General features: G+C 49.8%; 1 protein-coding gene across 1 annotated transcript in view; it reads left to right on the top strand.

The window, feature by feature from the left end:
- Window positions 1-21222, top strand: part of stard7 (StAR related lipid transfer domain containing 7) — a 35429-nt gene extending 14207 nt beyond the window's left edge. The window contains exons 3-9 of the mRNA XM_085971237.1: window positions 3373-3551; window positions 4389-4438; window positions 5435-5545; window positions 7568-7650; window positions 9665-9764; window positions 14347-14431; window positions 17413-21222. Coding sequence (XP_085827363.1) covers window positions 3373-3551; window positions 4389-4438; window positions 5435-5545; window positions 7568-7650; window positions 9665-9764; window positions 14347-14431; window positions 17413-17591 — 787 coding nt within the window. The 3' untranslated portion in view covers window positions 17592-21222. The remainder of the gene's footprint in view (window positions 1-3372; window positions 3552-4388; window positions 4439-5434; window positions 5546-7567; window positions 7651-9664; window positions 9765-14346; window positions 14432-17412) is intronic.
- The last annotated feature ends 3284 nt before the right edge of the window (window positions 21223-24506 follow it).

Raw genomic sequence — 24506 nt, forward strand, 5'->3', positions numbered from 1 at the left:
TTTAGTCACCTCTTCAAAAAATTAAATCAGGTTTGTCAGGCATGATCTACCTTTCACAAATCCATGGTGGCTCTCTCTGATCAACTGAAAATTTTCGAGGTGTTCCGTCACCCTACCCTTCAACTCTAGCAATTTACCGACAACAGATGTTAGGCTAACTGGTCTATGTTTCCCTCTCTGGCCATTCGTAAAAAGCAGAGTGACATGCGCAATTTTCCAATCTAAAGGGACGGTTCTTGAATCTAGAGAACTTTGAAAGATTATAGTTAGGGCAACTGCAATGTGCTCACCGACTTCCTTTAAAACCCTGGGATGGAAACCATCTGGCCCTGGGGATTTGTCAATTTTTAGTGTCATTATTTTCTTCATTACTGTTAATTTACTTATGTTAATTTTATTGAGTCCCTGTCCCCGATTCAATATTAGTTTCTTTGGGATTTCCGGCATGCTATCCTCTTCTACTGTAAATACTGCCGCAAAGTAATTATTCAACATGTCCGCCATTGTCATTGACAATATCACCACTTTCAGTTTTTAAGGGGCCAGCATTGCTCCTGACAGCTCTCTTTTTTCCTAATGTAACTGTAAAAATTCTTCGTATTGATTTGAATCGACTATGGCTCCTGCTTGTGGTCATGATCCAGTGACCCCTGGATGGAAAGTTCACAGGTATGGCCATTGGGTGAGCAGAGATTGGGTTGGGCAGCCTCCCACAGTTGAATATGCTGCTGACACCACTTTGGTGCACACCCAAAGAGTGGTGTCTTGAAACATAGAAGATAGGAGCAGGAGTAGGCCATTCGGCCCCTCGAGCCTGCTCCGCCATTTAATGAGATCATGGCTGATCATCCAAATTCAGTACCCTGTCCCTGCCTTCTCCCCATACCCCTTGATCCCTTTAGCCTTAAGAAATATACCTAACTCCTTCTTGAACATATTTAATGAATTGGCCTCAACTGCCTTGTGTGGTAGAGAATTCCACAGGTTCACCACTCTCTGGGTGAAGAAATTCCTCCTCATCTCAGTCCTAAATGGCTTACCCCTTATCCTTAGACTGTGACCCCTGGTTCTGGAGTTCGGTTTCAGTCAGCACTCATGGAGAGCTCGCACTACCTCTGCAGGAGTCGCTAGGAGAAGAAGGAAGAAAAGTCAGAATTCTTTCCTTTTATGAGCAGAGGTTGACCTTTGGTTTGGAGGCTCGGGATTCAGCCAACAAAGAATTAACGTCAGCACTGATCAAACTCATCTTCTTGGTACTCCAGGGTGTTTGGCTTTGAGAGAAACGCAAATTGCTTGTGAGAGGGGTGGCAGAGCCAGTGTGAGCAGGGACTTTGTGAGCATGGCCTCAAACCCCCCCACCCCCCCCCCCCCCCCCAAAAATCTCTAACCTCCTCCAGCACTACAACCCTCCGAGATACCTGTGCTCCAATTCTGGCCTGTTGAGCATTCCCAAATCTCTCCACAATTGGCAGCCGTGCCTTCAGCTGTCTGGGCCCTAAGCTCTGGAATTCCCTCCCTAAACCTTTCCGTCTCTCCTTCTTTAAGACACTCCTTAAAACCTGCCTCTTTAGCCAAGTTTTTGGTCACCTGTCCTAACATTTCCTTATGCAGCTCGGTGTCAAAATTTGTCTGATTAAGCTCCTGTGAAGCACCTTGGGATGTTTTGCTACGTTAAAGGCGCTATATAAATACATGTTATTGTTGGTCGCTGGGCCAAGTCCTGACACAGAATCGAACTAATCCCCAGTATTGACTCTGTAAACAGACCAAAGACAGAATGGAACAGTTGCCAAGAACTCACTGGGATAAAATATCAGCAGCTTCCTGGGTTCAAATGACAGGCTTGGTTGCGATGCTTGCTGAAGTCTAATAGCAGCCAACACTCGCTGTGCAGGGTCACACCTGGAAGACTGGCCACCTTGGACCAGGTGTCGGAAGAAGGCTGTCGTACCTTGATCCGGGCGCAATTCACTGCCCACAGGAAAGGGGACAAATGTCATTCTAAATTTGAGCCTGAGGACTCGGCGAGTCCACTGAGTTTGCGAGAAGCGAGCAGGATCCCAGGTTTGATGCCCCATCTGCGCCGATCTTGTGGTTTCGCTACAGTTGGCTTTCATTGAAGGAGGGCAAATCCGGCCTGGATTCCCTCTCCGTCAACTATCCAGCAACCCCTGGTTGAAGCCAGGCTGAGACTTGTAGTTTCCACTCAAAGGCTTTTTAAAAAAAAAAGAAGCCCCCAAAAAAACCCAATCACAGTTCCTCTTTTTTTAAACAAAAATAGTTCGATATAAACTGGATGGCTGACTGCAGCGAGTGATACTTAAAAGAATTGTTAGAAGTGCTGAAGTCCAGTTTGCCGACACTGGGCTGATCTCAGTAATGGCCACTTGAGTGAGAGAGTGCAGGCCTGCCAGTCCCTGTGGAGATCTAGCCCAACGCCTTCAGGGGAGGCGATTGAGAGAATCCTCAATAGTTTGGTCCTTCAGAAAGTTTTAATGGTCAAGATGGCGCCCGAGACGGTCCGGCGCTAGCTCTCCCTGCTTCGGGCGGCCCGCTCTCGCCGCTCGCTCCCGCAACCGGAGCGAGGTGTTCGGCGAGTCGGGCGGAGGCAGCGCAGCGCATCGGGGCGCAGCAGCACCCACGTCGACCCGCTAGAGCACGTCAGCCGGCTGCTCCTCAGCGGTGAAGTATTCCAACTGGGAGGAGGGGAGCCGAGCATGGCGGCCAGAGGCTGGACCGGGAGCGGGAGAAGCAGGCCCTGGGCCGTCGGACCGTGGAGCCGGCGACGGTGAGGTGGAGGCCGCGGCGACCGGAGGATGTGTTCAGCGAGTCGGGCGGAGGCAGCGCAGCGCATCGGGACGCAGCAGCAGCCATGACGACTCGCAGTCCGACTGGGAGGAGGGGAGCCAGGAATGGTGGCCAGATGGTGAGCGGGAGAAGCAGGCCACCATACGTGGAGCCGAGCCGGCAACCGTGAGGAGGAGGCCGCAGTGACGAGGAGGACGGAGCGGCTGAGGGACATCGTGCTCCCACTGCCACTGGATGCCAAAGAATTGACTTTCTGAACACGGCGCTGTAAAAATAGCTGACGTGTCCCCACGGGGAGTAAGCATTCCATTGTACTAGTTACATATGGCAAATAAAATTGAATTGAATTGAAGTTTGCAACACACCCATTCTTCGACCAGCCTTCAGAGAAGCACCCTGCGTTGAGTGAATTGCCCATCTGTCTCCAACAACAAAAGGGTGGGACCTGGGAATGTGGGTGGAAGATGCGAGGACGAGGGTGGGGGGGAAACGCGGGCCGATGCTCGGGGCCAGTTTGTTCCTCGAGTGTCACCCGCTGACTGGATGTTTTATTACCCGACGCAGGTGCCTGAATGATTTTAACAACCTGGAGGTCCCGATGGCTGAGAAACACCGGAGTAAAGAGCGAGCGGCGTGCGACAGACATCACCGGCAGGACAGCGCGTGGGAGCTGGTGATTGACAAGTCCAGCTTCCGGCTGTGGCGCAGGCCCATCCCGGGTAGTCACCTCTACCAGTACCGAGGTAAGATGACAGCCGATAACCCAACCTTCTCCATGGCTGTGCCCTTGGGTGGGGAACCGTCCTTGGGTGAGAGCTGCCTATTGTGGCACTGACCAAAAAGGACCCAGGTTGGAATCCTGGTGTGTGTTGAGTTAGCTGATCTCAGGCAGGGCAGCTATTGGCCCCAGTGTCCGCTGGTTAGGAATTGAGGAATCAGCCAGGGTTCCTGCTGGAACGTGAATGTTGGGTGACATCAGGATCGTGCTCAGCTCAACTTGACTGCGCCCCCCCCCCCCCCCCCCCCCCCCCAACAGTTGAATAGCTTCCCAGCAGTCATTGTTCAGGCTGGCGTATGAGGAATGACCGCTTGGGCATGGTACTGGAGGCTGGGCAGCAATGTTCCCTATAATTTTTATGGGGGGGATGCGCGGCCCCTTTAAGGGGCTACGCTGCCCGTTCAAAATAACACACATGCCCATTTTTTCCTGTTTAAAAGCCAGTGAGCCGGCTGCGCAGGACCTCCAGAGTGCCGCACAGCTTAAAGGGAACATTGCTGGGCAGTACCCATCAATATATAACCCAGCAGTACCCTCCACCTGAACGGTAATGCCTCAGATTTAAAAGCACCTGGGAAAGGGCAGGGCGATGGGATTAGGGTCGACGGGTGCAGTGAAGAGCCCAGGAGCAGCACCGGCAGAATGGGCCATTGACAACCTTCTCCGTATGACACTGATTCTGTGGCCTCAGAAAAGTGGGGGTAGGAAATGGGGGGGCCAAGACCTCTGCAATGTTTCATCACATGGTCTTCTCTTAGTGTCTTATTGAGGATGTTCTTTCTTTTCCTTCTCTCATGCACAGTTTTGGGAACATACACGGATGTTACCCCGCGGCAGTTCTTCAATGTGCAGGTACAGCTTTGGAATGAAATGGAAACGGCGTTTAGCTCGGGCACATTGCGGGTAATCCTGTCTATGATGGTTACGGCCCTCTGTATTTATATAGCACTGTATCACGTCACTCGGTTGTGTCTCAAAGTGCTTCATGTGCGATGACTTTGAAATACAGTCATGATAATCTAAAGTAAACGGAAAGGGGGCATTTTCTTTTTCCCTGTGTTTTCCCCCCCCCGCCCATTCCCATCCTTTTCCCACCAGACTGGCAGAGATTGAGAGAACGCTGATCTCCGGGTTTAGGGTCCAAGTATGACCAGGACACTTTTACGTTCTAGAAATGCAGCCAACTCCAGAGGTGTGGGACTCCCTCTTTTGGCTGCTTTTCGTTGTGTAACTAAGCCCAGGCTCCACTGATAACTGCCGTTCTCCCGCCTCTCCCTCCATGGCCATCCTACCTATACCAGTGCTGCCAGCACATGTGCAATGGCTTCCCTTCCTGCACCACCACAGTCACCTCCCCTGTGCCTCTTGATGGACTCCTATGAGGCATTTACACGTTGCCCTTTGGTGACCTTGCCCGTAAGGGTTGGGGCCAGTTTCCTTTCTGCTCATGATACCCAGCTGTACCTCGGGCATCAAGTGGCGGATTTCCTGCAGCTTAACAAGGGAGCCCTCCTCTTGGCTCCCAGCTGAAGCTCTGTGCCCCAGCTCCGATTGCAACCACCTCCCGCCCCCTCCCCACCTCTACTCCTGCTCCAGTTCAACTTGATGGTACTCCGTCTCGGAGTCCTGCTCAACCCTGAGCAGAGCTTCAGAGCCACGTTTGATCCATCACCTCCCCCTGCTTCCACCTCCAAAGACCTCTTGGCAGTGGTCCTTGAGCAGGAAGTGCCTGGTGCTGTTGGTGGAGGACCTGTTGCCCCAGTCCCAGGGATGCCCCTCCTGCTGTTGGATTTAATGTGGAAGGAAGCCTCTCTGTGCCGTGCGATCTAACAAAGTCTCTCCACGCAGCTGGACACCGAGTACAGGAAAAAATGGGACGAGCTGGTTATTAAGCTGGAAGTGATCGAGCGGGATGAGTTCTCGGGGTCGGAGATTGTTCACTGGGTCACACATTTCCCGGTAAGCTGAGCCGTAGTTATTATGCGTCCTCCAGCGTGTGTGTCGGTTTCTTCTGGCGGTTCGCACTTGGTTACCTTGTGCCCAGTCCAAAACTGGACGGGAGGGTGCACATCATGGTCAGATCAGCGCGCTCACTAAACGGGTCGGAGCGCGTGCAACGTTCCCTCTTGGATGCGCGAAACTGTGAACGGGCCGCACAGCCCCTTTAAAGAGGGACCGTGCACCCAAAAAAAAAATTAGGGGGAACGTTGATCGCATTGAGCAGACCTCATTACAGCCTTGGTCCAAACATGGACAAAGGACATGAATTGCAGAGGTGAGATGAGAGTGACTGCCCTTGACATCAAGGCAGCATTTGACCGAGTGTGGCATCAAGGAGCCGTAATAAAACTGAAGTCAATGGGAATCGGGGGCGGGGGAAGGGGGGAACTCTCCACTGGCTGGAGTCATACCAAGCACAAAGGAAGATGGTTGTGGTGGTTGGAGGTCAATAATCCAATCACAGCCCCAGGACATCACTGCAGGAGTTCTTCAGGGCAGTGTCCTAGGCCCAACCATCTTCAGCTGCTTCATCAATGACCTTCCCTCCAACATAAGGTCAGAAATGGGGATGTTCGCTGATGACTGCAGAGTGTTCAGTGCCATTCACAACTCCTCAGATAATGAAGCAGTCCATGCCCGCATGCAGCAAGACCTGGATGACATTTGGGCTTGGGCTGATAAGTGACCGGTAACATTCGCGCTACACAAGTGCCAGGCAATGACTATCTCCAACAAGTGAGAGTCTAACCACCACCCCTTGACATTCAACAGCATTACCATCGCCGAATCCCCCACCATCAACATCCTGGGGGTCACCATTGACCAGAAACTTAACTGGACCAGCCACATAAATACTGTGGCAACAAGACAGGTCAGAGGCTAGGTATTCTGCGGCGAGTGTCTCACCTCCTGTCTCCCCAAAGCCTTTCCAGCATCTACAAGGCACAGGTCAGGAGTGTGATGGAATATCTTCACTTGCCTGGATGAGTGCAGCTACAACAACACTCAAGAAGCTCGACACCATCCAGGACAAAGCAGCCCACTTGATTGGCACCCCATCCCCCACCTTAAACATTCACTCCCTCCACCACCGGTGCACCGTGGCTGCAGTGTGGACCATCTACAAGATGCACTGCAGCAACTCGCCAAGGCTTCTTCGGTAGCACCTCTCAAACCCACGACCTCTACCACCTAGAAGAACAAGGGCAGCAGGCGCATGGGAACACCACCACCTCCCAAGTCACACACCATCCTGACTTAGAAGTATATTGCCGTTCCTTCATCGTGGCTGGGTCAAAATCCTGGCACTCCCTAACAGGACTGTGGGAGTACCTTCACCACACTGACTGCAACGGTTCAAGAAGGCAGCGCACCACCACCTTCTCGAGGGCAATTAGGGATGGGCAATAAATGCTGGCCTTGCCAGCGATGCCCAGATCCCATGAACGAATAAAAAAAATGTGCAAACAGGGATTTTCAACACGGTGGTGGAAGAATAGTTTCTTGATGTCCAGTTGTTCATGATCAAAACAACCAGACACCATTTACTGCCAGCTGCCTCGTCAAATGTGACGGTTTATGGCTTTTCCAAGTCAGCACCAAACCCTCTGAACAATCAGTCCTGAGGTTGGTTGGCCCCCTCCATACATATGTACATGTCTGGCGCTGTGCTGTTTCACAGTGTGAATGCTCTTTATTTTTTATCAGGGCAGGAACATTATCTCGTGTAAAACACACCGTGTTATTCTGCTAAAGATGGGCGTGCATCAGATGTAGCAGCCTGGGATTATCCAACGAGCCCCACTTTTTAAAATAGTGAGTTACTGCCGGTGTTGAGAAAACACTGATCAGAACGGCAAGGCTCGTCGCTCTGGTTCTGTTTTTTTTGGGTTGTCGGAGGAAGTTGTGATGGAAAGGAGGGGAAAATGGCAGTGGCGGGGTGAGCATTTTAATTGCCCTTCTGTTTGTCTCCATTTCCAGTATCCCATGTACTCGAGGGATTACCTGTACATCCGACGCTATCACGTGGACCAAAGGAACAATTTGATGGTGTTGGTGTCGAGGTGAGAATTTGAGGGGTTCGCTTGTCATTGTTTTGCAGCCCTGGACAGCTCAATGTTTTATTTATTCATTCATGGGATGTGGGCGTCACTGGCAAGGCCAGCATTTATTGCCCATCCCTAATTGCCCTCCAGAAAGTGGTGGTGAGCCGCCGCCTTGAACCACTTCAGTCCGTGTGGTTATACTTCTTTTGTAATGGTTTGGTACAACTGAGTGGCTCGCTGGGCCATTTCAGAGGGCAGTTAAGAGTCAACCATATTGCTGCGGGTCCGGAGTCACATATAGGCCAGACCGGGTAAGGGCGGTAGACTTCCTTAGTGAACCAGATGGGTTTTTATGACAATCCGGTCATTTCATGGTCACCATTATTGATACTAGCTTTTTATTCCAGATTTATTTAATCAACTGAATTTAACTTCCCCAGCTGCAGTGGTGGAATTTGAACTCATGTCTCCGGAACATTAGTCCCGAGCCTCTGGATTACAAGTCCAGTGACATAACTACTGTGCCCAATAGCGTAGTGGTCGGAAGCAGGCTGATCTAATGGTTAAAACATACCTAGTTCTGTCTAGTAATGCAAAGTCTGCATCAAATCAAATCAAATCAACTTTTATTGTCATTGTTAGTGCACAAGTGCAGTACAACGAAATGTAGGCTTGCGGCTCCCGAGAGTGTACAATTTGGATTAGGACACTTAAACATTTCAACATACATTTGTACATATATATTAGCATAAATATGACCATAATAAAGTGCATCGGCAGATGTGCAGGCTTTAGTGTTTATTTGTGGAGTTCAGTAGGATGACAGCCCTGGGAAAGAAGCTGTTCCTAAATCTGGTCGTACGGGTGCGAATGCATCTGTAGCGTCTTCCAGATGGTAGGAGGGCGAACAGACTGTGGCTGGGGTGGGTAGGGTCTTTGATGATGGACCGTGCCCTCCGTAGGCAGCGTTTCTGATACATATGTTCTATGGTCGGTAGCCGGGTGCCGGTAATGCGTTGGGCAGTTTTGACTACCCGCTGCAGGGCTTTCCGGTCATGGGAGCTACAGCTGCCGTACCATACCGTGATACAGTTTGTCAGGATGCTCTCTATAGTGCAGCGGTAGAAGTTAGAGAGGATCGGGGGTGACAGATTACATCCCTTCAGCCTCCTCAAGAAATATAGGCGCTGCTGGGCCTTCTTCACCAGATGTATTGTAAAGCGAGTTGGATTTGCTCATAAATTAAGTCTTTCTACATTAGTGAATGCCGCTGCTCACCTCCTGAGGGCGTTTTATGTCTGCACTATTGTGCTGTCCAGGTGTCGGTCAGGCACTCGGTTGCTGGGCATGGCTCTGGTGCAGAATTGTGGCAAGGTGCTTCCTGTGGCTCAGTGGGTAATTGCAGTGCCACATTGTGATGCCGAGACTAGAAAGATCCCAGCTTCCAGCCCTGATCTGTGCTGAATTTAGCTGCTTGCAGCTGGCACAGTTGTCAGGGGGTGGCAGTGGCGAAGGGGGGCTGTCTTCCACAACCCAGAATTGGCGACGGTAAAAAGGATCAGGTAGGATTCCTGCTTCTGACCGCTACGCTAGTGAACCCCTGCTGTAAGCTGCACGTGTACGTGGGCATTGGGTGCGGACGAGATTCAGCATGACTGTGATGCCCCCGCTTCCCCTAACGATCAATTACTAACGCTCACGGACAGAAAGTGAGAGACTGCAGGCCCGAGCACAGAATTGGCAGTTTTGTACCCTTCTCTCCAATCCCGGCTTGTGCCTAACGTGGCTCAGTCTTGGAAGCAAAGCCTCTGCCCTTCGATATCTAAGCTCAAGCCTCTCGGAGGGCTGCTGTGCTGGTGGAATCTCGTCTCGGGTGGGGCTGGTATGGTTTGGGGGGGGGGGGAAGAAGAGGAAATGGCGATGGGGCAAGTTTGGGCGAGGTACGGTTGCATAAGAAAGGAGTAAGGCAGTAAAGGAGGCTGAGACACCCAATGCAGCTTTCTTTTCTTACTATCTCATTCTGTTTGTTCAGGGCTGTCGAGCATCCGGATGTACCGGAGAGTTCCAACTATGTGCGGGTGACATCTTACGAGTCCCAGATGGTGATCAAGCCACACCGATCATTTGATGAGGTAAGATTGGGTGTGACTGAGGCGAAAGAGTATAGGGCCGAGAATTTAGAGTCATCATAGTTATACAGCACAGAAAGAGGCCCTTCGGCCCATCGTGTCCACGCCGGCCATCAAGCCCTGTCTATTCTAATCCCATTTTCCAGCACTTGGTCCGTAGCCTTGTATGCTATGGCCTTTCAAGTGCTCATCTAAATGCTTCTTGAATGTTGTGAGGGTTCCTGCCTCTACCACCCTTTCAGGCAGTGAGTTCCAGATTCCAACCACCTTCTGGGTGAAAAAGTTTTTCCTCAAATCCCCTCTAAACCTCCTGCCCCTTACCTTGAAACTATGCCCCCTGGTTATTGAACCCTCTACTAAGGGGAAAAGTTCCTTTCTATCTACCCTATCTATGCCCCTCATAATTTTGTACACCTCAAAATTGGCTGGACCAGCGTAAACGAGCTTGGAGTTTTAAGCGCAGGTTACGTCGCGCGTAAATCGAGTTTCCGCAATCCTTAACGCTGATATTTTAAAAAGCATTGCGCAGGAAGCTGGCCCTGCCCACAAAACTGACCACGCCCTCCGCGCCCCCCCACCAGATCGAAAAAATGAGGCTGGCGCCTTTCCGCCGATAGCACCTAGTTTGAGGTGCCTCTTCAAATTGAGCTGTTTATTTCTTAGGCAGTCCCTCGGAACCGAGGATGACTTGCTTCCACACTAAAAATGAGTTCTCAGGTGACTGATGAGTCCAATGCGGGACCTACAGGCTCTGTCACAGGTGGGGCAGACGGTGGTTGAAGGGGTGGGTGGGTGGGTGGGGTGCTTGGGTTGACGTGCGCTCCTTCCGCTGTTTGCGCTTGGCTTCCGCTTGCTCCCGGCGAAGAGACTCGAGGTGTTCGGCGCCTTCCCGGATGCTTTTCCTCCACTTTGTGCGGTCTTGGGCCAGGGATTCCCAGGTGTCGGTGGGGATGTTACACTTTTCCAAGGAGGCTTTGAGGGTGTCCTTGAAGCGTTTCCTCTGCCCACCTGGGGCTCTCTTGCCGTGTCGGAGCTCCGAGTAGAGCGCTTGTTTTGGGAGCCTCATATCGGGCATGCGGACAATGTGACCCGTCCATCGGAGCTGATCGAGCATGGCCAAAGCTTCGATGCTGGGGATGTTGGCCTGAACAAGAACACTGACGTTGGTGCGCCTATCCTGCCAATGGATTTGCAGGATCTTGCGGAGGCAGCGTTGGTGGTACCTCTCCGGTGCTTTGAGGTGCCTGCTGTACATGGTCCATGTCTCTGAGGGCAAGGGCAGACGTCGATGGCTAAGTCTAACACTGCCTTCAGTGTGCCAGTGCAGCCTTCGGTCGCCTGAGGAAGAGAGTGTTTGAAGACCAGGACCTCAAACCCGGCACCAAGCTCATGGTCTACAGAGCAGCAGTGATACCTGCCCTGCTGTATGCCTCAGAGACATGGACCATGTACAGCAGGCACCTCAAAGCACTGGAGAGGTACCACCAATGTTGCCTCCGCAAGATCCTGCAAATCCATTGGCAGGATAGGCGCACCAACGTCAGTGTTCTTGCTCAGGCCAACATCCCCAGCATCGAAGTTTTGACCACGCTCGATCAGCTCTGATGGATGGGTCACCTTGTCCGCATGCCCAATACGAGACTCCCAAAACAAGCACTCTACTCGGAGCTCCGACACGGCAAGAGAGCCCTAGGTGGGCAGAGGAAACGCTTCAAGGACACCCTCAAAGCCTCCTTGCAAAAAGTGCTACATCCCCACCGACACCTGGGAATCCCTGGCCCAAGACCATACAAAGAGGAGGAGAAACATCCGGGAAGGCGCTGAATACCTCGAGTCTCTTCACCAAGAACAAGCGGAAGCCAAGCGCAAGGAGCGCACGTTAACCCAAGTACCCCACCCACCCACCCGCCCCTTCAACCACCGTCTGCCCCACCTGTGACTGAGACTGTAGGTCCCGCATTGGACTCATCAGTCACCTGAGAACTCATTTTTAATGTGGAAGCAAGTCATCTTCAGTTCCGAGGGACTGCCTAAGAAGGAGAAAGAAGATGTCTCTGAGGCATACAGCAGGGCGGTTATCACTACTGCTCTGTAGACCATGAGCTTGGTGCTGGGTTTGAGGTCCTGGTCTTCAAACACACTCTTCCTCAGGCGACCGAAGGCTGCACTGGCACACTGAAGGCGGTGTTGGACTTTGTCATCGACGTCTGCCCTTGTTGACAGTAGGCTCCCGAGCTATGGAAAGTGGTCCATGCTGTTTATTTAGGCGCACAGGCACTAACAGACATGCTTTAAACATTTTTACATATTAAAAAATATTTAATTTACTAAGAAACTGACTACCATACACCAATGAAACTATTAAATGGGTCCGTATAGTCTTTTAAAGTCATTTTCGGTGATTTAAAATCAGGTTACTCCCAGGTGGTGGACTAGCCACTCTTATTAAAAAATGATTTTCTTTGCGATTAAATCCATTTTCGGCTGTTTTAATAACACCGCACCGGTTTACCACCAATGACCGGTTTACCACCAATGTCCTTTCCCCCCCCCCCAATTTTAAATTTGGGCGCGGGGCCCCTTTAACGGGCTGCGCGGCCTGTTCAAATTCTCGCACATGGCGCGAAATTTCGCGTTGGAAAAGCCGGTCCCGGGCCGCGCGGGACCAGCAGAGCGCCTCGCGGCCGCACAGCTTGGAGAGGACATTGGCTTCCACTCTTAAATACATCAAGGAATATTTTTTAATGCAAGGGGAAAATTACGAACAATTGCGTTCTGAAACACTTCACGGAAGATTTTGCGTTTGTGATGAGTTTTAGCGGAAACTTGGAGCCACGACTTCACTTTGGGAAAACCAGCGCCATTTCAAGCGCGGTTTGCGCCCAAAGCGGAAATTCTGCCCCGGTCTGCTCAGCAACCGACAGGGAGGACCGGAAGGAGCGCAGCCAATGACTGAAGAACCGGAACACTGGGAGGAATGCACCGGGGCCCGCGGGGAAATGGGAATAACGGCGGCTGCTGCTGCTCGCTTTGCAGAGGAGGAAGCCGTGCTGTTCACAAAGGAAGTGGTTACAAAGCAGATGTGAAAGTGAATGGAGCTTGACGGCCAACTACACGTGGGCTGTGCGGGGAGGGCAGATCCTGTTCAACCAGTCTGTCCTCAATTCCCTGACTCGATTCACTCACCCGGTCATTGTTGCTTTAAGTATTGTAGACAGAGCACATCCTCCCTGTCGGTCTATCAACCTCAGTGAGGTTTCATTCCCTGCTTGTAATTTGGGCGAGTGAACTTGGGAAATTGTGTGAGGCCATCTGTTCACCCTGATGTATCCTCCCTGTGACCCTCTGTTCACCCTGATGTATCCTCCCTGTGACCCTCTGTTCACCCTGATGTATCGTCTGTGTGAAGGTGTAGCCTTGGCTCTCCCAGTTGCTTCAAGGGTCATGCATCCTTAATGGAGTGGTATGAAGGCCAGATGGTCAAAGGTTTGCTCCCGCTGTGTTAAGCTTGCTGATCTCCGAGAGGGAGAAAATCAGCCAAGGCTGCTGCTGCTGAGGGCTATCCTATAACCCCTTCTGGACCATGTATGGACATTGGGTGTGGACAGGATTGGGTTCGGCTATGTTGATTCGCCCCCCCCCCCCCCCCCCCCCCGGGCCAAGCATTGAATAGTCGACAGACACTCACTGTCTACACAGACTCCACAGGGGGAGTCACAGTGCATCTGTGCTTAGAGATGGTGTGGAGATGCCGGTGTTGGACTGTGGTGGACAAATGTAAGAAGTCACACAACACCAGGTTATAGTCCAACAGTTTTATTTGAAATCACAAGCTTTCGGAGCGCTGCTCCTTCGTCAGGTGAAGTGGAGAGATGCATAAAGACACAGCTTATATAGTCAGAGAATAATGCCAGATGATTACAGGTAATCTTTCTAACTGCCATTTATCACACCTCGGCAGAGAGATAGTCACCTGACTAACCTGTTTGGACACCATTCACACCTTTGATTGCTGTGACTATCTCTCTGCTGAGGTGTGATAAATGGCAGTTAGAAAGATTACCTGTAATCATCTGGCATTATTCTCTGACTATATAATCTGTGTCTATAGGCATCTCTCCACTTCACCTGACGAAGGAGCAGCGCTCTGAAAGCTTGTGATTTCAAATAAAACTGTTGGACTATAACCTGGTGTTGTGTGACTTCTTACATTTGTACTTAGAGACACTCTCTCGGGTCATTAAGAATGGCCATTTGGGCAAGTTACAAGAGGGCATCCAGTGTCTGTAGAATGGTTCCCAGCAGCTGGTGCCTGTGGGACAGTTCCCAGCAGCCAGGGCTTGTGAGACGGTTCCCGGTAAGAGCCAGGCTCTGTGGGACTGTTCCCGGCTAGAGCCAGGCTCTGTGGGACTGTTCCCGGCAAGAACCAGGCTCTGTGGGATGGCTCCCGGTAGAGTCGGGGGGGGGGGGGAAATCATTGAAAAATTTAATAATTTTCAAAAGTGGAGTGTTTAGTCATTTGTAACGTTGTGCTTGGAATAGGTGGAACTGAGTCAGCATTCACTCTTCACTTTTTGTCTTCCAGAATGGCTTTGACTACCTTCTCACATATAGAGATGACCCACAGACAGTTTTCCCTCGTTACTGCGTCAGTTGGATGGTATCTAGCGGTAAGATATTAAATCATTGTTTCTTCATACCTGGGAAGGTTTCATAAGAACATAAGAAATAGGAGCAGGAGTAGGCCCTTCGAGCCTGCTCCGCCATTCAATGAGATCACGGCTGATCTTTTGACTCAACTCCATTCACCGGCCCTATCGCCATATCCTTTGATGCCTTTACTAGTCAGAAATCTATCGACTTCTGTTTTGAAAATATTCCAACGACTGAGCCTCCACAGCCCTCGGGGGCAGAGAATTCCAAAGATTCACCGCCCTCTGTGTGAAGAAATTTCTCCTCATCTCAGTCCTGAATGGCCTACCCTTTATCCTGAGGAAGGATGTTCTTGCCATGGAAGGAGTTCAGCGAAGATTCACCAGGCTGATACCTGGGATGGCAGGAATGACGCATGAGGAGAGATTGGGTCGATTGGGCTTATACTCACTGGAGTTTAGAAGAATGAGAGGGGATCTCATTGAAACTTATAAAATTCTAACAGGACTAGACAGACTAGATGCAGGAAGGATGTTCCCGATGGTCGGGGAGTCCAGAACCAGGGGTCACAGTCTAAGGATAAGGGGTAAGCCATTTAGGACAGAGATGAGGAGGAATTTCTTCACCCAGAGAGTGGTGAACCTGTGGAATTCTCTACCACAGAAGGCAGTTGAGGCCAATTCATTAAATATATTCAAGAAGGAGTTACAGGAAACTTTGGTTTATCCAGAGGTTAACTGTCCGGAATGCTCGAGCCACCGGCAAAAATCAGGAGCCGTTTCGTTAGGTTTTTTTTCTTTTCGTTGCTTTTTTTTCACCAGTCAGGCTCTGCAAGGTCTCGCTGAAGCTGTTGCTAAGCTACAGAGACGCTTGCAAGGTACGACCGACTGTTTAGAAGCTAAGCAACAGGGTTTGTTGCCAGATACGGAGCTCAAAATCTCCGTATGTTTCAACATTAGCGCTGGTTTGTCCGGCAGTTTTGATGGGACGGCAACAGCTCGGTCCCGTCGGTGCCGGATAGCACAAAGTTTCCTGTAGATATATTCCTTAAGGCTAAAGGGATCAAGGGATATGGGGAGAAGGCAGGGACAGGGTACTGAATTTGGATGATCAGCCATGATCTCATTGAATGGCGGAGCAGGCTCGAGGGGCTGAATGGCCTACTCCTGCTCCTATCTTCTATGTTTCTATGTGGCCCCTGGTTCTAGACTCCCCAGCTAAGGGAAACATTCTCCCAGCATCCACCCTATCAAGCCCTGTAATAATTTTATATGCTTCAATGAGATCCCCTCTCATTCTTCTGAATTCAAGAGAATATAGGCCTAGTTTACTCAATCTCTTCTCATACGACAGTCCCGCCATCCCAGGAATCAATCTCGTGAACCTTCGTTGCACTCCCTCTATGGAATGTATATATCCTTCCTTAGGTAAGGATATACTTGCCATAGAGGGAGTTTCCATGCCAGGAGAAACCCGTGGGTGTACTGGGACAGCTCTGCAAAGTGGCCTTGCCTTTTTCTGTCCCAGGGCGAGAAGGAAAAACGACCGTGAGCCAGCAGCAACCCGCCTCCAATTCCAGCTGGGGATCCCGTCATCCGAGACACGCCCCCCTCCGAGTCCTCACTGTCAATCCAGCCCACTCTGATGGAAATAAGGGTTTCCTCTGGCGTTTCTGCATGAAATAAATTTGGGGCCAGTCTCCATCTGATTGGCAGTGGCCCACGGCGTAACATGATTTGTACTTTGACACTGATTGGCAATTTCATTCAGAGAGGCTGGTGTGGGAAATGGAAAAATATCCCACTGGTGTAGGCATCTTTTGAGGTTGGGGTTAAGGTATATGGCTGGGGGGTAAAGGTAACATGCAGGTACAGCAAGCAATTAGGAAGGCAAATGGAATATTAACCTTTATTGCAAGGGGGTTGGAGTATAAGAGTAAGGAAGTTTTGCTGCCATTATATCGGGCTTTGGTGAGACCACACCAGGAGTACTGTGCACAGTTTTGGTCTCCTTACCTAAGGAAGGATCTACTTACCTTAGCGGAGGTGCGACAAAGGTTCACTAGATTGATTCCTGGGATGAGAGGGCTGTCCTATGAGGAGAGATTGAGCAGAATGGGCCAATACTCTCTGGAGTTTAGAAGAATGATTGAAGCGTATAAGATTCTTAGAGGGCTTGACAGGGCTGAGACGCTGTTTCCCCCGGCTGGAGAGTCCGAACCAGGGGTCACAGTCTCAGGATAAGGGGTCGGCCATTTAAGACTGAGATGAGGAGGAATTTCTTCACCCAGAGGGCCGTGAGTCTTTGGCATTCTCTGCCCCAGAGGGCTGTAGATGCTGAGTCGTTGAATATATTCAAGACTGAGATCGATAGATTTTTGGGCACTACAGGAATCGAGGGATATGGGGACCAAGCGGGAACATAGAAATAGGAGCAGGAGTCGGCCATTCGGCCCCTGAGCCTGCTCCGCCATTCAATAAGGTCATGGCTGATCTGACCTTGACCTCGACTCCACTTTCCCGCCCGCTCCACATACCCTTGACTCCCCTGTAGCTCAGATATCTGTCCATCTCCGCCTTGAATATATTCAATGACTCCGACTCCACAGTGGTTGACAGCGATGCCCATAAGGATAAATTAGGGCAGGTGACCAAAAGCTTGGTCAAAGAGGTAGGTTTTAAGGAGCGTCTTAAAGGAGGAAAGAGAGGCGGAGAGGTTTAGGCAGGGAATTCCAGAGCTTGGGGCCCAGGCAACAGAAGGCACGGCCACCAAGGGTTGAGCGATTATAAGTTAGAACGTCGGAAACCCGACAGCCAATTTGCGCACAGCAATCTCCCACAAGCAGCCTCAGCACTGCACTGGAGTGCCAACCTGGATTTTGTGCTCGAGTCTCTGGAGTGGGATTTGAACCCGCAACCTTCTGTCTCTGAGGCAAGAGTGCTGCCCGCTGAGCCACGGCTGACGTCTTACGCTATTCTTACTGTTGGTTTTCTTGCAGGCATGCCCGACTTCCTGGAGAAGTTACACATGGCAGCTGTCCTAGCGAAGAATATGGAAATCAAGATTAAAGATTACATCAGTGCGAGAAGCTCCTCCGAGAGCATTGATGCCAAAGAAATGCAGAAATCCGAGCGCAAAGGGAATAGCTGTAGCTCACAGCAGATGGACTACGCGTAGGTTCTCCGACCTGTCTGGGGAAGCGGCCGTCAGGTGCTGTGTAGCCAGATGTCGGCTGTGGCTTACATGCCGGGGGTTAACTTCTTTATAAAGAGTGCAGGGAGCAGCTTCAAGATCTAACTGCTTTTCAAAGAAAAACACTGCATTGAAAGTCATTCTGGGTGTGAGATGGGCAGAGGGCTTTGAGATTTACCAGTATACGGTACAAAGAGTCGCGTTAACCGGCAAAACTTGAAGTATTAAAAAAAAACACACACTGAGCGAACACTGCATTTGAAATTGAAGGTTAGAGTGTCGGGTCCGGCTTTGGTCCGATCCTGCCTATTTGAAACGTTTTGGTTAAGTCGGCAACTTGAACTTGCCGTAACCATTTAGAACAGTTGAGAAAGATTTTTATTTAGGGTGGTGGGAGAGAAAAGCACCTCTTTGCAACGTGTCTGCTTTCGGTTGTTATTTTAATCGTGTACAATTCCACGTTTAATGTTTTACACTGGCCGCAGCACTCGCCTTTTTAAGAGCGACTCGATTGACGCAGGAGGTCCAATCTGGCAATTTCCGTTTCATATTTCGGCTGAAGTATCTTCAAATAAAGTGTTATTTTGTAATGATTTCTCCCTCCATGGTGTTGCACTCGGTTATACCCACAGGCTTGAAGTTCTCTCTCTATATCTATATATAGAGAGAAACTTTCACATCTCAACAGAGCAACTTCTGCCATGGCTGCCTTATTGTAGCAGATTGCGAATGATTTTTATTTAATGATTTCTGTGTAAAGTTAACTGGTCTCAGCTGGGAAGCTGGCGCGAGTGGTGCAGGTGGCATTGTGGCCCTCGACTTAAGGAGGTGGAAAAGTCAACCTGGGTTCCTGCTCTTGATCGCGGTCGAGTGACCTCGGCTGGGACGAGTGGTCTGCTCTGGACGGCAGCGGGATTTCACACAGTGGGATAACGTGCCAAGTTCACACACAAAGAATGACCTCTCCTGGAAATTCACTCTGAGCACAGGGTCAGTGTCGCCAACAGAGCGGGGGGGAAGGAGAAAATGTTCATTCTTTTTGCCCCTGTTGGCAGCAAGACAAAGCTGGGGCGCGAGGGGGCCAGCTACACGACTGCTGTGATCATCACTTGCCCTCCGTCCCCTTTGCTTCCCTTTTAACTGTGATCCTCAAAACAGGCCCTGTGCCTGCAGTGCTGACATGCTACCAGGAGATGGCGCTCTCACATTTGGTAATGCAGGAGTTTAAGGGTGAAGGGACTTGCCTTTCTACAGTGCCTTTCTGGAATCCAGGACGTCCCAAAGTGCTTCACTGCCAACCCAAGTACTTGCGAAGCATAGTCATTGTTGTAGGGAAATGTGTGGTCACCATCTCCCATTTGAGCAAATTTAACCAGGTTTCTGATTTGTCATTGGATTTAGCGGATGTCACTGTGTGCGTGTCAACTGTTGACATGGGTCTGCGATTGCGTGCCCTGTGTTTTTTTTGGACATGGATTGCTTTCTGTATGAGATGGCGTGGGTCCCATTCAGCCACAGCTGTTGTGTTACTAAGAACTTGCATTTCTATAGCACCCTTCAGGACCTGCGGCCATCCCGAAGCGCTTCACACCCAATGAATTACTCCTGAAGCGTAGTCACTGTTGTAATGTAGGAAACAACACTTGGCTTGACTTAAAGGCTCTTGTGCACAGTGCTGGGGAAACTGTGCAGACACTTGGTGCCAGTTATCACAGCACCTGCTGTTTCTATTCATTACTTTTCTCCCTTCAGTCCTAAAGTCACTGACTTATTGGAGTTCAGTTCCATAAGCGATGGCAGTCCTCTGGTACCTCACCCAAGAAACTATTCTTCACAGGAAGTGTCTAGACAGAAGGCATCACAGCATAGGCAATCCAGTGCTCACAGGCGCGCTGGTCAGTAGTGACCATTGAACTCTGGATGATTTCTCCCCTCTGCCAACCCAGGAATATTGAGGACAATTGTTATTCGATCAATGGTTGGCCCAGGCAGCATCCATTGTATCTTTCCAAAGTGAAGAGCAATTCTTTGAAGAATTGTTGAGTATCTGAGCAACATTTATTTTCTTGCGGTACGTACTTATGACTCAGTTAGCAGTCTGCCCTTTGTCGAGCCACGAACTCCTGATTAACATTTCACACACAGTCATTCCTGCTTCTATCTATCACAAGCTTGCTGTGCCTGCTGTCTTAGAGTTCAGTACACTGTCATAGACATAGATCGAGTCATAGTTATACAGCACAGAAAGAGGCCCTTCGGCCCATTGTGCCTGCACTGGCCATCAAGCCCTGTCTATTCTAATCCCATTTTTCAGCACTTGGTCCGTAGCCTTGTATGCTATGGCGTTTCAAGTGCTCATCTAAATGCTTCTTGAATGTTGTGAGGGTTCCTGCCTCTACCACCCTTTCAGGCAGTGAGTTCCAGATTCCAACCACTCTCTGGGTGAAAAAAGTTTTTCCTCAAATCCCCCCTAAACCTTCTGCCCCTTACCTTGAAACTATGCCCCCTGGTTATTGACCCCTCTACTAAGGGGAAAAGTTCCTTTCTATCTACGCCCCTCATAATTTTGTACACCTCAATCAGGTCCCCCCCTCAGCCTTCTCTGCTCTAAGGAAAACAACCCCAGCCTGTCCAGTCTCTTGATAGCTGAAGTGCTCCAGCCTATTTTCAGGGTTAAATTCCATTTGCCACTCTTCTGCCCATCTATATCGTGCTGTAGCCCGAGGCTTCCCTCCTCGCTATTTACCACTCCACCAATTTTCGTGTCATCTGCGAATTTACTGATCATACCTCCTACATTCATATCTAAACAGGGTGGGTCATTACTGACTCTTTCCCCCCCCCCCCCCCCCCCCCCCAAATGTCATTTGCGCTAATAATTCCAATGCAGTGGATTAAAACTAGTTTCTGTTGTATGTGAAAAATGTTAAATTGAGCCCGACTCCAGCCTTTCAGCGAAAACTGAAGCTTTCTAAAGTAAGCTGTGCTCTTGCTTATTAATCTCTTAATTCTTCCGTTTCTGCTGGTCCCTGATCGGCCCCCTCCATTTTGGCCCACTGGAAATTCTGTTTGTGCATTACAGACCTGAACTTAGGGGGAAGTGGAATGGCGAGATCCAGAGCTGATTCCAACAAGATTCCATTCCCTGTCCCTGTCCTCCTTTGTGTGAAATTCCAAGCACAGAAATAGTGTCGCAAGCGAATAAGTGCATTCCTGTGCAGGAGAGGACATGCAGACCTCTCTGGAAGTAATGGGTCGAGACCATTTGTACCTTTTCACCATGCTCCGTATCACTGTCAGAGGAGTTAGATAAGAGGTGACAGACTCTGAGTGGGGCAAGTACTGTTGATCCCCCCCCCCCCCCCGCTTCCTCCGCAGGATATCCTCATACTACTGCTACTCTGCCAGTGAAGTTGGGAGTCCAGTAACTTCTCTATTGCGGAATGTTTAAATCTACTTATATTTGCTGTGTGCTTGTGCTGATTTATTTATGAATTTGACTTGATTTAACGTGTGTGTGCCTCCAGCAGTTTGAAAGTAAAAGAATGCATTTCTTCCACTGTAATTCCTTCATGTTTTTTAATACTTTTTTTATTAAATCTCAACTTTTTCCCTATTTTTCAGGCATGTGTTTTCTGTCTACTTTTGCTGTTCTTGTCTCTGAGGAGTATTTCCACCCTGTTCGTTGCCCCCCCCCCTCTGCTGTTCAAAGATTCCTTCCCCTCCCATTACTCTCTGCTGCAAATGCCTCAGTTCACCCTTCCACCAGAATACCACCTGAATGCAGCAAGACTGAATGTGCGGGTTATGATAGCAATTGAATCTCGGGCTTTCTGGTATGTGTGGCTCAAAGAGTGAGACTTTAGCTCGAAAAGCCTGTGGAATGAGGCTGACTGCAACAGTTAAAGGCACACGCCAGACTGCCCTCTAGGGAAGCCCATCGAGCCTGCACCGACACCTATCTCACCCGAACCCCGTAACCCCTACACCAACACATATCCCACCCTATCCCTGTAACCCCACGTATTTAATCCCCCTAACACTAAGGGTCAATTTATCATAGCCAATCAACCTAACCCGCACATCTTTGGACTGTGGGAGGAAACCGGAGCACCCGGAGAAAACCCACGCAAACACGGGGAGAATGTGCAAACTCCACACAGACAGTCGCCCGAGGCCGGATTCGAACCCGGGTCTCTGGCGCTGTGAGGCAACAGTGCTAACCACTATGCCACCGTGCTATATTGGAACCAATCTGTTACGGGATGAGGACCGAATTCACTATTTAAATTCCATTCAAGGTGCGCTCGGTGTCGGGCCATGGTTTGATTTCTTACACTCTTAACCAATGTTCCCTGTATATTTTTTGCCGGGGGGGTGGGGGGGTGCCCTGCTCGCCCCCTTTAAGGGGCAGCGCGGGCCGTTCAAAAATGTTGTGCGTTTTTTACATTGAAAAGCCGACTGCGCGGGTTCACTGGAACACTGCACGGCCGCCCACCTTACAGGGAACATTGCTCTTAACTTGTATGGGAGAGGGTTTCAATTTAAAGAGGAAAAAACAACTTGCATTTCTGTAGTGCCTTTCACAACTTTGGGTCATTCCAAAAAGCTTTACAGCCAATGAGGTACTCTTTTTTTTTGAAGTGTAGTCACCTGTTGCAGGAAATGCAACAGCCAATTTGCGCACAGCAAGCTCCCACAAACCGCTTCCAGCGAGCCGTGTGCGCTGATTTGTTTGTGCATTATTACATTCGTCCCTTGGTGATCGTAATTAAAAAATTGTGCGCCTACCCTGGCTGCAGAAAATTAATTCATTTTGACAATTTTGAATTATCCTGCTGGAGGCGAGAGCTGAAGGGAGAGTGGTCGGGTCAATGCTCTCTGAATTCCAAATCACAAATTAATGTTAAAACATTTTGATCCATCAGCTCATTTCTGCAATGAAGCCCAATCCTCGGCCCATATAGTGGGGTATTAGTTTTTAATTTCCCTCTGCTTGCTAGTTTTTCTGAAAAGGTTAATTGTGAGTCTAAAGCAGGGAACAAATCACATTTCTGATTGAATTTTCATTATTGATTGCTCGCCGGAGAAATTATTCAGAGAGAGAGAGAGAGAGAGTTAGGTGGTGTATTTTTAAGAGCAGCTTATAAAAGCAAAAAGGACCATTTGGAAGGAATTAGCAGCATTTTCTGTTACCTCTCCAGTTTAACCCCTTGCAAGCAGAGAGTGGCAGTGAATGGTGCAGCTGTGGAGACACCACCACCACTTTCCTCAAACCTTCTCCCCTCCTCCTGACTCTGGCAGGGCTACAGTTCCACGTGTGCTTGCAGCTCTCCAGTACCTTGCCCTAGTCGTCATTGCTCGTTGCATGAGTCTAGAATCTTGACGGGCTATTCACCACAGGGCGCATCGTGCACTATTTCCATCGAGTATCACCGGCTAGCCCAGGGGTGCCGATAATAGTTGCAGCACCCCAACACTTGCCCCTCTGATACAAAAGCAAAATACTGCGGATGCTGGAAATCTGAAATAAAAACAGAAAATGTTGGAAATACTCAGCAGGTCAGGCAGCATCTGTCGAGAGATATATAGAGAGAGAGAAACAGTTAACCTTTCAGGTTTTAAGCAAGTGCAGTGGCAGGGAAAGGGGGGAGGGGAGGAAAGAACTGTGGCCATGGCCGAATACCTGACCACGGTAAAAGCAACTTAAGAAAAACCTCGACTATGTACAGACTTAGTGAGCATAGCCTCGCCATCGAGAAAGGCAGACACAGATAGACCTGTCTACCAAGAGAGGACAGGATATGCTCTCACTGCAGTCAGGGAGTGGTGGACAGAGATGCACTTCCTCACAGCTTGTGGAAACTATCAGGACATAAGGGGGAATTTCTACCCAAAATTCATAAAAATATGCCCTGAATTCAAAAATTTGAATGAAGACCCAAAACTCCCATACCTATTAGGGGAACAGAGAAATTGCGTAACCTTAGCAGCAAACTATGTTACAGCTTGCCATAAGCAGAGGGACAACCACTAAACCTAAGAAAAGATTTGTGGTAAACCACTTTTATCGTTCACTATCGTTACACTATGTTTTCCACTGTTATATCGTTACACTATGGTTATCACTGTTACACTGTTGTATCACTACATGAGGTCGCCTCTTGTCACGCTGTTATACCTGAGCTGACCACTGCTGACTCCGCCCATGGCTCCACCTACCTGCCCAGGTATAAAGGTGGTCGACTGGCTGGTATTCCTCCTTGTTGGATCCGATCACCCACGAGGGTGGGCTCTGTTATTTAGCCAATAAAAACCTATAGTTACTTTCTTAACTCGTCGCTTTTCATTGGATGAATTGATAGGTATATCAATTTTATTGGCTAAATTTTAAAATGTCGTCACTTGAGCAGCCAAACGACCAGTCAACGGAGCAGCCAAACGACCAGTCAGACGCCCAGCTACAACAGCCACAGTAGCCGGCCTGGCTGCGAGCCTTCCGACCACCGTACCTGGATCTAAACCCACAGGCAGCAAACTCAGCCCTCGACTTCGAACACTGGCTGAGCTGTTTCGAATCCTACCTGGGAGAATCCGGCGTGCCTCAGAGATCCAAGCTAAGAGTTCTGACCGTCCAAGTGAGCCCTAAAGTATTCGCACTCATCCGGGACCTTACTACATATGAGGCCGCCATCAACCTGCTGAAACAACAGTACCGGAGCCCGGTAAATTCCATGTATGCCAGACATCTCCTAAGATCCCGCCCGCAACAGCCAGGAGAGTCTGTAGATGAATTTTTACGGGCGCTACAAACACTCGGCAGGGACTGTGACTTTAAAGCGGTAACGGCGGCAGAAAATACTGAAGATAATATCCGCGATGCCTTCGTGAAAGGCCTGC

Source organism: Somniosus microcephalus, chromosome 30, assembly GCF_052327205.1.
Source record: "Somniosus microcephalus isolate GS21.2 chromosome 30, FLI_Smic_1.0, whole genome shotgun sequence".
Lineage (NCBI taxonomy): Eukaryota > Metazoa > Chordata > Chondrichthyes > Squaliformes > Somniosidae > Somniosus > Somniosus microcephalus.